We start from the raw sequence: 14480 nt of genomic DNA, 5'->3' as shown, positions 1-14480 counted from the left end.
CCAGGGGAGGAGATTGATCCCAAAGGTTTTCTAGTTCCAAGGGGGGGATCATTTTTCATCACCAGCTGGAGCCTGATGTCAGACATGCCCTTGCTTCATTTATTCTCCTCAGAGGTTGAAACTCAGCTTGTCCTTCCTGAATCCAATATTGTTTCACATTTGGACACATAGTAGTTACTACACAGTGAACTGTTAGAGCAGGAGAGCCCATGAGACATGGGAAAATAATTTCGGGGAAGCAGTCTGACCTCAGGATGCAGTAGTTTCTATTGTCCCATTAAAACAGAGATAGCTGGGAAGCTTAACTTTGTATACATTATGTAAACATATGTATTTTAGCCTGATGTGCCAAAAAGATGCAAATACAGAAAGAACCTCAAACAAACCAAAACCTCAAGCAAACCAACACAACAAATATTTGCCCTTCTTCTGCACCATGCACACTTTCTTAGCAGGGATATGAGACTGAAGCCTTGTACATCTGAAAGAATGATAATTTGTACTGAAAGATCAAATGCCCTGGGTTCCCTCTGTGTCTGCATTTATTTTACATTTGCAGTTTGATCTGAGAACAAAAAGGAAGCTGCAATGATTGACTCATCTTATGAAAACATCTTAACACATTTTTATTCTTTTCTATGTGTTTTCTCCACAACAATAAGTACAGAGAGGGGGAAATCACCAGTTCCCATGCAAAATTTAAAGTTTAATTCTTCAAACAAAAGAGCAGCTTGGTCTTGCCCTTAATGGCTTGAGGTTGCACTGATTTTATTTAGACCATGCCTAAATTAAAGGCAGAACACAAGCAGGTATCTGCAACAGAGATCAGTCACCACAGCATTTCCTGCATCTCCTGTAACATTCCTCTTCTTATACCAAGATGCCTCTGCAGCAGTGTAAGTCAGACTTTGAAATAAAATTATCAAATCCACAGCATATTGTGCTAAAGCTGGACCAAGGCCAGACACACTAAAAACTTTCTCACCTCTCTTCTTCATAAATATGGAGAAGTCAGGAGACCATGAACTGCTGCTTCCAGAGGTATTTACAATACCAGCAGCATTTCTCACTCAAAGCACGCCAACTATTATCACAGATACTTTTATTGCTACATTTCCAATCTGTATTGGGGGTTTCTCTTTATATGCACATTCAAGAAATCTGAATGAAGCCATGGTATGAATTTACAGAATATACAGAGACCAGAAAGCAATTTATCTCTTTCAAAGTGAGTAAGGCAATCTGAATGAAAGCCATTTTCACGTTGAACAGTTGTGGCTGCACAAGGGATCAATCCACTTTAAAATTAGCTCAGATAATGTCTTTATCTGATAGGCTGATTCTCTGACGTGGTGCAAGAAAGCTGAAAATCAAAGAAAATCTGTCCTTTGACAGTGCAGTGTCACATATTTCCGATGTTGTCCTAGCAATCACCATTAAAAATTTGATTTTTGATTGTATTAGTTTAATTTCAATTTCTGCTTTTTGGCAAGATGCACAGTTCTTAAGAATTATGAGAAATTTCTTTCCTCTTTCTTTCTCGCCTCACTTCCCCAGAAAAAAGTGAAAAGAAAATTTGCATGACAAATTTGAGTGAGACAAGGATACAAACAGGCAGTGGATATACCAAATTCAAATGGATTTTTGTCTCAGCACCATCACACCCCCAGCAAAGCCACTGTGCTGCTCCTGCCCATACAAAGTACCCTGCTGGAGGGACATGAACTTTTAGAGGTAGGTAAGAGAGCTGACTAAAATACTGTTAGAGAAATAGAGTCTGAGTTTTGAGCAGACTTGTACTTTTGTTACCACTTGAGTGGAAAAAGCTCTGGACATTGCTTGGGAGAGGTCTAAGACAACAGAGACTCACTGAGCTTTGGCCTTTGGACACACTGCTAAGTAACTCTAATTAATAACAAAGATGAACATATTCCTGGAGAGAAGACAGTGAGGGAGGGGCAGAAAATGTGCAAAGGTAACTGCACAGGGGAAAAAAAATTGCAGTAAGCATTAAAAAATCTCAGGATTTGTAAATGAGACGTCAACTGTTGCTATTCACAAAGATTCCTGACACTAACATTTAAGTCACTAATTCCTGTGTGACAAACACCAGCCAGTGCACAGCACTTGTATACAAGGTGTGTGGTTTGACTTCAACATGAAAACAGCTCCTTTTACAAACAAGGACCAGGACTGCATAGCAGGTAAATGGTTAATGCTGAGCAACACACACATGAAACTTCATCAACTCCCTCACAAAAATTAGGATATTATTCATTATTATGGAGCCATGTAATTCTAAAGTAAATCATGCCAAGATACTATCTTGCAGGTCTCTAGATCAGATATCATTGCTCAGAAAAAAAAAAAAAGAAAAAAAGCAAGCTTTCATGCACTTACCTTATCCTCCAGTCGGATCAGTCTGGCTCCTATACTGTAGTATCCTTTGTCTACCCCTTTTTCTAAAGAAAGAAGAATAAAAATGGGACATTCATTAGGTGGAGAATAAATTCAAACTATGAATTATATCTATGGTATTCAAAGCAAAAAAAAAAAAAAAGCTGGTAATAGTAGGGTAGAATAAAATACATGAACATAACAAGAAAGAATGAAACAAGTGAAAGAGAGTGGCTGGAGAGAAGGGAATTAGTTAGTCAGACTGACAAGATTAAGTGAGTCTAAAGGGCAACTTGGACCTCAGTAAAGGTAGTCTGTGGACATGAAGGGGTATAGATGGAGTCTGGAGTAACACTGTTTTGTTGTTTAATTATTTCAGTAGTTGGATGGAATGGGCAAGGTACCTGGGCCCACCTGCAATTTTGAATATTACTGGCCTGAGCAAGGTAAACTTGCTATACATAAAAAAATCAGAATAGTTTTCAACTGGGGCTGCAGGTCTAGGAGGCAGCATATCCATGGGTTCAAGGGCTGGAGTGGCAGAGACCCATCCATCCATCCATCCATCCATCCATCCATCCATCCATCCATCCGTCTGTCCATCCATCCATCCATCCATCCATCATCATCCATCCATCCATCCATCCATCCATCATCCATCCATCCATCCATCCATCCCCATCCATCCATCCGTCCATCCATCCATCCATCATCCATCCATCCATCCATCCATCCATCCATCATCCATCCATCCATCCATCCATCCATCCATCCATCCATCCCATCCATCCATCCATCCATCCATCCATCCATCATCCATCCATCCATCCATCCATCCATCCATCATCCATCCATCCATCCATCCATCATCATCCATCATCCATCCATCCATCATCCATCCATCCATCCATCCATCATCCATCCATCCATCCATCCATCCATCCATCATCCATCCATCCATCATCCATCATCCATCCATCCATCCATCCATCATCCATCCATCCATCCATCCATCCATCCATCCATCCATCCATCCATCCATCATCATCCATCCATCCATCATCATCCATCCATCCATCCATCCATCATCCATCCATCCATCCATCCATCCATCCATCCATCATCCATCCATCCATCCATCCATCATCCATCCATCCATCCATCCATCCATCCATCCATCCATCATCCATCCATCCATCCATCCATCCATCATCCATCCATCCATCCATCCATCCATCCATCCATCATCCATCCATCCATCCATCATCCATCCATCCATCCATCCATCATCCATCCATCCATCCATCCATCCATCCATCCATCCATCCATCCATCCATCTCCTCTTTACAAAGGAGTGACACTGGGAAAAGCTCTTGCATCCTCATTTTGCCTCCTACTCTTTATGAGGCCTGCATAGTAAAGCCCAGTGTCACATTCCACTGCAAATGGGATTGGGAGCCAAGAGTGGAAACTGTAGAAAATGGGGTCTGTGCTTTCTGTTCACAGGATCTATTGCTAAGGAATGCCATAGTTTGAGGGTGCTATTGCACAGGGAATGAAGCAAAAACCCACACATATTCTGAGCTGGGAAACTACATTCACAAGTTAAAACCCACAGCCCGATACTGAAATAACTTACAAGCTGATGCCAATGGAAGCTGGATGTTTTTCTCTACTGAAGTATATTGCCAATACCTGCAGTAATTATTCCTGGATTTTTTCATGCATTGCTCCATTTTCATGAGTGATTAAGGTCTGGTTTTTAAAGCCAACTAAGTCAATTTTGCTGAGGGCTTGAACAAGGCTGAGATATGAAGGAAGGTAGGCTGAGATATGAATTTACATTGTGTCAGAGTTCACAGTGAGTGCCTGTGTGTGCTCATCACATTCCTGGATTTCTCAGGGAGTCATATTTGCTTTACCATTTATATTTGCTATGGGATATGTTTAGTGATGTGTTTGCAGCAAAGTTCACCTCAAGGTAACTTGTGCTGCACACACCACAACCCCAGAGGAAGACCAGCGAAAGCAGTGCTGGCGAGAGCACTTTGTGCTTTCCTTCTCGTCCACACACCACCCAGAACCTTTAAAAGGTCCTCTACCCTTGGCAGGTCTTTGCAGGCTTAGAAAAGAGAAGTGTTTCCCCAGAGAACCTGCAGGAGCAAATAAAATCAGGAAAGAAAATGTGGGACAGACAATAAGTGACAGAGCTTGGCTCATACATGTGTACTGTTCATCGTTCACAACCTCAGAAACTTCTTAAAATGTAAGTGGCTGAGGCTCAAGTTTATCTCTGTGTTCATCTCTGCCTAAAATGAAATAATTGGCTCTGCTGTCTACTTTCTAGTTAGTAAATCTGTAAACACATCTTTCAAAGTATATCTCAGCAAAAAAGCATGACTGTAAAGATTTCTAAATTGGGATGTGGTTTGAACAGCAGTGGGCAGATAGTGTTTTTGTTTAGGTCTAACCCCAATAAGTCCCCTAAACCTGAAGAAATATTTCAAAAAGCTTTTCGGTTTTTTAAATAATAAAATAATCATTTCCTCACCAGCTCTAATTCCATCCTTCAGATAATCACCAAGACATCCCAAACCAAGTTAATAGTGTTTCCTATTTTAGTTATTCCTGAAAGCTGAGTGGAACAGGAAAGAAAATAGGGAGCAGATAAGCAGTAAGAAGCTGCATTGTGGCATGTGGCACTGCCCTAAGATGTGGAAAAACAGAAAAGGAAGGAATGATGCACATGGAGGGAGCTGTGTCTCATGCACCCCTGCGCTGGCACACAGGCTGTGAAAGTCACAAAATGCTGCGGTCTTCCCCCGTTTCTTATCAGCCTCCACGGGGAACAGCATCCAGCCCTAATTTACAAGGATTTCCTTCTAATAGAGACCATCTTTAAGAGCAAATGTGGCGTGTGCACAGTTCACCAAACACGGGGGTAAGTTCAGATAAAGTCGCTCCAGTACGTGTGATTTCTGGCTCATTTTTTTGTTTCTCTATCGAGTCTTTTCTAGATAGATGATTTGAGACTTCCTACATTAGATTGTTTCTTTTTGCAGAGTTGAAAAGACTGCATGGCCAACCATATGAAATGTCTAAATTTCTCCAGTCTTCTCTTTGTAATAAAAAATAACTTCCCTTTAGGATTGAGTTTCTACTCTGTGTTGGGCTGCACTAAAACAGAGATCAGCTAAGCAATCCTGTAACACTTATGGGAAAAGCACAGAGCCAAAGGATGAAAGGAAGCACAATTACTTATAACTGGATGAAAATATATATGGAAATTTTTATCTCAGAAATAAACAAACATCTTGCATCACATGGTTGGTACGATACAAACCCATTATTTTATATACTTAGATTTGAATCTGAGAAAACATCTGAGTAAATAAGCAATAGGCATTCTAATTCAGGAGACTGAATAGTTGTTAATACAGATTAATAATAATAGCATATATTTATTAATATGGACATTTCTTCCCTGGAAGTCTTTACTTTCTTGAGTATTCTACTTTCAAACAACACAATCCTATATTATTTTCCTAATATTTTCACAAAGCTGGCGATCTATTTTACTAGTGAAAAAAACCAAAAAAAACAACAACAAAAAAAACCCAAAAAACCTCAAACACTTTTACATTTGCTTCACACCAGTTCAAGAGATGATAACTCTTTCCCCAGATGGAAGCACATGATACAAATAACAAAAACTGAGCAGGAGGAAGAAAGCAAATCAAAGGAAGAATGGCACCTTAATCTTATTTTTTCACACAGTTAGTGTGCTACATCTCATCAGAATATACCAAACTTTAAAGAAAATAAATTTTTTTTCCTTTGGTTAGGGAAAAGTATTTATGAAGACCTTTAGGACAGTGAATGAATTGCAGAGAGATGGTTTGAAAATGGAAAAAGCTGGAAACTACTCTGCTTTATAGAGCAAGAGTCCTTCCTTGATTTTTACACAGCTAGAGGAGAGCTAATGCAAAAATATTCAAATATTTCTGAAATATTTGACATCATACAAGCAGCCATCAGCTGCTTTTAAGCAGAAAATGGGGAAATTGACTGGATATTCCGGATTGCTGAAGACACCTCAAACTTTTGTAAATGGTATCTCAGAAAGCAGAACAGCCCAGGAGGCACTGCTGCCTTCTTTTTGCTCCCTGGGTGCAAATGCCGCCTTTCTGGAGCTGTGTTTGCTCCAGCTCTGCCAAAGCTCCGTGCAGGGATGATTGTGATGAGCTTATGGCAAGATCTGGATTCTTGGGTTTGTAAACTGTGCATGCTGCTGAAAAAGAAGGTCAGGATTGCCCCTTTACACCCCAAAATTAGCAAATGACAAAGTTGCCTCAGTCATGGCGGCTTTAGTTGGAGTCTCTTTTCTTGTCATTCAGAGCCTTTTGCAGATGATTGATAGAAGAAATTAAAAAAAAAGGTAAGGCATAGTCCTGGATCAAGCACTTGTGATTTCCTTTGGACAGCCTAAAAAATAAACTGCTAAAACATTTTCATCTCCAGGAGGGGGTGGGATAAATCAGTTCCTGCAGAAATATGGGTATCTCTCATTTCAAATATTAAATGACTTTAAAAAAAAGATAAAATTAAGCTTTTTAAGCTGAGCATATTTATTATGCTTTAAAAGATACAGTGACCCAATTTCTTTTTAACAGATGGGAAGGGAAAAGTATCAGAAAGCTTAGGTGGCACTTAATGGAAAAAAAAAAAAAAGCAAACAATGGAACTGTCAAAATTTTGCAAGAAAACCCTTTTCTTCAGGCATTCTCACCTGTGTCATGCAAAACCAAGAGGTTCAGATAAACTGCAGATAAACATCAGCTTTTTGTGTACTTTTCTGAACCCAAACACTGGATCTTTTGTTTTACCCTGGCATTATTCTTCACCTTTGCCCCTGAAAAGCTGTAGTAAGTCTCAAAAATTGCATTCAAAAGCAGTGTGTAGTGAAGGTCAAGCATGACACTCTTTATTTGCATCACTGTATGTGTGTACTTTGTTGATTCCATCAATTCAATCAATATGCTCTTTCCCTCTACATCAACACTTTCCATTATTAAGGCATATGTTTATTGTGACAGGAATCTGTTTCATCTGACAAAATTGTGTCCCCTGGAATGCTGGGACAGGCTTCCAATGAAACTCAGAGAGAGTCTTTTGAATATACTCATAAAAGTAGGGTCCAGGTCCTTGGAAGATTGATTCATTATCTTAGTGTTTTTAAATCCACTCCTGCTTGTAGGAGTTTCAAAGAAAGGGAGGAGATGCCAAGACCAAAACAAGCAAAAAGGGAGAATTCTTCCCAATATGCACATGTGAAAGTGGAATTATTAGAATTCTTTGTACAAAATATGGCAGATATTTTAAGTTTAAAGGGATAATTAGGCAAGTTGGTTGAGGACAAACCATTCTGGAGACTAAATACACTGCAACTTTGTCAGGAAGCCTCTCATGTGCAATGGGCTGAAAGCTGACAGGAAGGCTGGAGGCTTTTTTTACACATTTCCCAAAGCACCTTGCTCTTGGCCCCATCAGAGTCAGGACTGCTCTGACCCAGCATGGCTTTTATTCTCTTCTCGTATCCTTATCTTGTTTTAACACAGCTTTTAGTGCTTTTTTATCACAGAGAAACTAACTTGAAAAATAACAATAATTGCTTCCAGTGAATTCAGATTCTGGGTCTTTTGTGAAATCATTCACTTTTGAAAGGTAATAATACTATAGACAGGCTGCAATTGCTTTTATATAATATTATCAAAGTCCACAACAGAGACTTTTCAATAAAAAAACTGATCCAAACCCCACTGAGGTCACTGGAAAGAGTCCTGTTCATTTCAACGGGCTTGGAATCAGACCTTAAGAGTCTTTGAATGGGAGTATAATAAAACAAGGAACAAAAATAGAAGGAGCTGGAAAGGAAAATTCTTTTCATGTTTTCCTCCTTGGCAGTTTCATTTTCTTTGCATTGTCACTTCTTTTTTGCTTGTCATTAGTACAAAAATAACACAGTCTAGGGGAAACACCCATATTGTTAAAAATTACAATTTTAGCAATGCCTAGAAAAGTATTGTATAAAAAAACCCATGTTCAATATAGAATAAACCATGCATTCTGAGGGAAACCCAGGGATAACCCTTTTTTTTAGAGAAGAACAGTACAAAAGTCCATTTTCACCCCAAATAAACAAATACTGCACCCACTTTTCACTGTTCACCACTTGGAAAATCCTGGGAATAAAGGCAGGTTGGATAACTCCAGGAGTAATTGCAAACTAACTCTAGGTTTAGTTCTGCAGACCATGTCTCTGGAACCGCTTACCTTATTTTTGGATTTGTGGAGGGTTTAGATAAAATAACTACTAGATCAAACAACTTCTGGTTTTGGTCTTGCAGCCCCCTAACTGAGCTCACCAGCTTCTGCATCCCTAACCACCATTCTACCTTTTCCAGTGAGTTCCTTGGTACTTCAGATTCTTTCCAACACTTGTCCAAAGGCACAGGCCCACCTAAGACCTTCCCAGTGGTTTCTATGACCCTTTTGACTCAAGATTTGGTGAGACCAAACTTCCTGAACATCTTCAGCTTCTTGAACCTCACAGAACATTATTTTACAATGAGCTTCTAATTATTCACCTCCTCTGAAACCAGAAACTGCTTGATAAAAAGTGCTTCTAACACGGGTCCTTTCAAGCACAAATTGAAAAATTTCAGTTTGGTAATGCTGTACTTGAAATAAAATAATACATTCTTGGAGGTAAGGGATGTTTTTCCATAAATTTAGCTTGTACATTGTGGAATGAATTCCCATGCATAAATATTTATAGAAGTATTGAAGCTGACAGATTCTTTTCCTGTGGTCCAAAACCAGCTACAGGGAAAAAGGATTGTACTAGTGAGCCTTCTGCAGCAATCAGATGTTGAAAATGTGTTTTGAATGATATTCCTTGTTCTGATAATATTAACCACTGACAACATGCCATGTTTTAGAGGCTCTGAAATTACTTTACCACCCTCAGTTGTTCTCCAAGTCACTTGTGGATACGGGACATGAGTTCAGTAAGGAAGAAACCTTTTTAAGTGGAATAAACATACTGTAATCCCAGGCCCAGACCAAAAGATTTAGAAAGACTGTTTTTGTAGAAGGATTTCCCTCTGGATATTTCCATCTCATCATGTTCTAATACATATTTTAACATTTATTCTTAATTTCCATTTACTGCCCTACCACCTGAATGAAATGTATTTATCTTTACACAGGCATTCCAGGGCTTATTAACAGAATTACAATCATGTATGATTGGCTAGATTATAAATCCACATTACTGTAGCCAAATGTATTTTCCCAAAGTTATGAAGATAATAATTTTGCATAAAATGTAGTCACCATACCTGGGAGGAAAAGACCTGGCTTTCCCAAGGATTGATCCAACCTGAGAGGCAAACAGAAAATTACCAGCAGAGCAATTACTAAACAACTTAAACTCTGTTGCTAAGCATGGGAGTGTAATTTACATGAAAATTTACAGTAGCTCTAAACCCAAACCAAAACAAGCAAAAACATGAGACTAGCATGACTTTCTGCACACACAGTCAGCAGTTTAGCTCTTTAAGAGTTTTTCCTCCAAAATCAAACCATATTATTATTGTTATTTTCCTGAGTACTAATATTTCTCAGACTTTCAAGTTGTAACTAAAACATATTTCTCCTGTGTCCTATGTAATCTAATAACAAAGACTATACAAACAGAATTACTTAATAACATTTGCAACTATTCCTAGAGCCTCGTGCAGGCGGATTTAATATCTATATATGTTGACACAGTAGATTCCATTCAATATGATTTTTTTTTCATTTCATTTAAGGGCCAGGGGAGTTCATTCTGGTGTCCCAGTCCACAGCATTAATTTGTAAAGAGAAAAGCACTTTGAAAGAGAAAAACAGAAGAGAATAATTTTGTGGCAAAATATTTCAGCTGGAAACCCCGAACTTGGAGAAAGCATGTGCAGGGAGGAATGTGGGCAGGGAAAAGTTCCAGATAGTGCAGAACAAGCAAAGCAGATTTCTCACAGTTGTGGAGAACCACAGAGTGGAAACAGAAAGGTAAATCATTATTTGAAAAGTTTTCCTTTTCTAAGAAGAGGACAGAACAGCTTGGATCCCACTATAAACTTCACAGCATGCACCTTAATTTCTTTTAATTCCACTTGGAGAAAAAGGAGAGGAGGAGAATAAAGGGCAATTGTGAACTTGGTCGTAAAAAGGGTTAAAAATGGCTCCAAGTTAAATCCTCCAGATATTGTGCTCCCTGTTGTGCTTGCAGTTTTGGACAATTACTGTTCATTAAGAACACATCTGTCCTACAGCCAGCTGGCACTAGAGGAATCAGATATTTCATGAGGTAGACAGGTCCTACCTCCTTTGAAGTTCCTTTATGCGAACCATCATGTTGAGGTGTCCTTGGGAGTACTGCTCAATCACGTCACGGACGTCGTACGGCTTCCGAGCTTGCTGGGAAAGGAGGAAGGCAGCGTGTTGAAAGGTGAGCATTGGCCAAACTGGATTTCTATTTCAGACAGGCCTTCATTCTGTTTTTTTTTTTATCTGCCTATTTGCCTGCCATTTTGCAACAGTTGTTGTAATGAATAAAAAAATACGCAGCCATTGTGGGAGTGAATATTTGCTGTGGAGACGGAGCCAAATGATTCCCATTACTGTCAGTTAGAGTCATGTCTTCATGTTACTCCATACTGAGCAAAATATTAGCCCTTCACAGTGTATTTGGGAAACACGAGCCCAAGATGGATAATTTATCTGGGACGCCCATGTGCAGTATCTCCTGGCTCATTCCAAAGCCATGTGTTAATCATAATGTCAGGGGACTGAACCCCAGGGACTGGCCCAACTCAGAGCACTTGGACCCAGAATCAAACATCTCTGAAGACCAGAGATGTCTGGTGACAGAAATATTGCTGCTTGAGGAACAGGGAAGACAGATGCTCTGCATAAGTCAGGAGACTGCCGCACGTGGGTTTTGTTTGTCCTCCTTTGTCTTTCATGATACCTTTGAGATCAGAAAAAAAGGTGCAATTAAAAGAAAAAGGACAGATAAAAAAATGCAAGAGAGTGAGAAAAATCCCATCCTAATGAGAATCCAGGTGCTTCTGCCAAGCTTTGGTTTCTTGCTGCAATTACTGTGGCCAAATTTTGAAACAAGTCTGGAGAATTTGCAAAAAGTGATGTGGTTATAAAAAGTGCAGCACGGTGAAATTTTAGCAAGTAAAATCAATTTATGTGGGGAGATATCAACGCAAATCATGGCCTGTTGGACAGACCAGCATTTTGAGAACCCTTATGGGAAATGTGGGGCAAAATGTCTCCCTTTTTGGCTCTGACTCAAGAAAAGAAGGGGGGGAGAAAAAAAGCAAAGGTAAACTGCAAATCTAGTAATTGAAAATTACTGAAAACAGCTCATTAGTCATCTTGTTGTCTGTTTGCACTCTGTCACAGCCTCAGCCAGAGCCATTAGCATGCACCACTGCACACATGCATTGAACACCTACAGTATGTGCTGGAGTCATGCTTGGAAGGCTGCCACACCATCCTAGAAATTTCAAATAAAAGCATGGAACTGGAATGGAAACAAATCCTGTGAAATGAATGAAGAAGCAAGAGCTCTTCGTGGAAAAAAAGCCTTCCCTGCACACAACACTTATCTGCAGCAATACTTTCAGAAGAGTTGTGGCTTTGGAGGTGTGTGTGCGCGCGTTTGAGTGCATTTGGGAGCAGAGGCTTTGCAGGGGAGGGAGGTTTCAGCTTTCAGCTTATCGTTCGGTTTTTGGTCGGGCTTTTTCCTCCCCCTTCCCCAGCTCCACATTTTGCAGATGCTGACACATCACTATTTCTGGCCAGAAAAGCAGCCTATTGTCTTCACCCCAAGAAGCAGTGCCAGTATCAGTCTTTAGATGGACTAGGGGGGGTGCCTGGAGAGCATTTTGGCTAATTCCCATGTCCTTTCCTTTGGACACTCTCTATTTAAACACCGTGCATGGCGCAGAGCCTGGATGTGCTGGGGAGCCTTTCCCTCCCTTCTCCCCAATGGGCTACTATGTGCATAATTAATTCTGCTCATTCCCAGTGAAAATTTTTTTTCCTCCTCAAAAGAACTCCTCTGACAGTTATCCCTTTTAGCAAACCATCAGCTCCGAATCCTACAGTTGCAAAGTGCTGCAATCTGCCTGAGTCCTCTCTGAAGCTGAGTAAAAAAATCCCTTCAGCTTTCACCACTTTCCCCTCCTCTTTTTCCATAAAGATTTAGATCTGGGCATCTTATGTCCTGCCAAACTTTGGCACAATCCCCTGTCATGTTTTTATTAGGAAATGCTAGAACGATACAACTGAAGCCAGGAGGTAATGGGCCTCCAGACGAGTGTGGTAAATGCAGCACTTGAACAACTCCTTTGACTTTCATTCTGTTCACAATCCCAAATCCTGGCCATTTGAGCTCAGTCTTCCACATTCAGCATGCAAAACTAAATAATATTACCCAGCTTTGAACTTCCAAAATCTAATTAGCATGGGGAGTCCTATAAACTCTATTTCATGGCCCCAAGAAAGGAAGAAACAAAAGATTATTCCTTTTTCTTCTTCTTCTGCCGTGTCACTGACTCGCAGAATTCTCTCCATAAATTGAGGAAATTCAGTTTTTAAGGTTTGGCATGACTGCCACTGGCTGACAGCTCCAGAACATTAGGTGGTTTGAAATATCCTAATTTTTAACCTAACTTGTTTATAAACTGATTTTATTTTATAGAACTAGTGTCCCTATTTTCTTCTTCTTTTTTTTTTTTTTAATTTCCCATAGTGTTTATCTCTCTTTACAATTATATTTAGAATATAAATTACAAAAAAATTACAATTTTTATATATTATATTTACAATATAATCCTGCTTTCCTGTTTTTTGCTGAGTTTAACAAACTGACTTCTCCTAGTCTTCTTTCAAAAGATAGGGTTTTCTGAAGATACACGTTTGCATGGGATTAGGAAATACATAAGATGTTCCATCTGCCCTAATTTAGAATCTTCTGAATGTTGGGATCTTATCTCAGGCTTCTATCGCTTGCATTTAAGTGCACAGCTCTAATCAAACTTCCCTGAAATGTAGGTTTTTTTGATTTATTTTCTTAAAACCTCTTCAAAAGGATTATGAAAGGCCATTAACTTGCAGTGCATCCTCTTGGACAAAAAAAAGCATGAACCTTGAGATGGAAATAATGAGGGCTTTGAAAATCAGTCCAGAAGTTAGTTTTTCATTTCCATGGCATTTCCAGCCCATGGATGATGAGAATGATGATATCAGGATCACATCCCAAACAAGATTTATCATAATAAGTCTCACTAAACAGGCAAAATGAAACAGTATTTTCAATGCAGCACATTTAGTTTGAGCACTTTGTAACCTGATTGAGAAAATTAACTGAACAGTCCATAAAGACAGCAAATTTCCAGACAGCAGATGCTCCACAATTTTATAAAATATGGCCTAAGAGGTCCCTTTCTGGGAAATACATTTGGAAACGTGAGTCACACCCGTGAAAGCGACTTTGCACCCACAGTACTTGTCAGTGAAGCCTATTGATCTGTCAGCCATACACAGCACAGGACTGAACATTCCCTCACTGATCAGATGGTTGATAACATTCTTGTTATGATCAGTATTTTTGCAGACACCCTGACAGAGGTTTTTTCACCCCAACACCAGTGTTTTTCTTCACTTCTGCTAGTGGATGGGTAAGTATTGGTCAGTACAGTTAAACAAGCAGAAGCCCAAAAAACAAGTGCAGTAAGAAATAATGATGCTGGCTCCACAAAGTCAGGGGTTTGTAGCATACTACATCCATGGATCACTGATCATTTTGCCCACGCCATTAAAAAATCCACAAAAGGTGAATCCAAGAACCTCAAAAGCACCTTTGACTTGTTACAAGCACCTTCACCAAGACAAGTCCCCTCTGAGAGTGCCTTCGATGTCCCAGAGCTCACGAGATGCACTTGGGATTAATCCTGCT

At 39.6% G+C, this 14480-nt stretch overlaps 1 protein-coding gene across 1 annotated transcript in view; it reads right to left on the bottom strand.

Moving 5' to 3' along the window:
- The window catches only part of LOC128788749 (potassium voltage-gated channel subfamily KQT member 1-like), a 405996-nt gene that overhangs the window by 175419 nt on the left and 216097 nt on the right, over nucleotides 1-14480 (bottom strand). Inside the window, exons 14-16 of the mRNA XM_053944006.1 lie at nucleotides 10827-10921; nucleotides 9802-9842; nucleotides 2401-2462 (exon numbers count right to left, since the gene is read on the bottom strand). Of these exons, the coding sequence (XP_053799981.1) occupies nucleotides 2401-2462; nucleotides 9802-9842; nucleotides 10827-10921 (198 nt within the window). The remainder of the gene's footprint in view (nucleotides 1-2400; nucleotides 2463-9801; nucleotides 9843-10826; nucleotides 10922-14480) is intronic.

Source organism: Vidua chalybeata, chromosome 5 (assembly GCF_026979565.1).
Source record: "Vidua chalybeata isolate OUT-0048 chromosome 5, bVidCha1 merged haplotype, whole genome shotgun sequence".
NCBI classification, from domain to species: Eukaryota; Metazoa; Chordata; class Aves; order Passeriformes; family Viduidae; genus Vidua; species Vidua chalybeata.
Note: the sequence above shows the minus strand (reverse complement) of the source record. Positions and strands in the feature narration are given on the sequence as shown.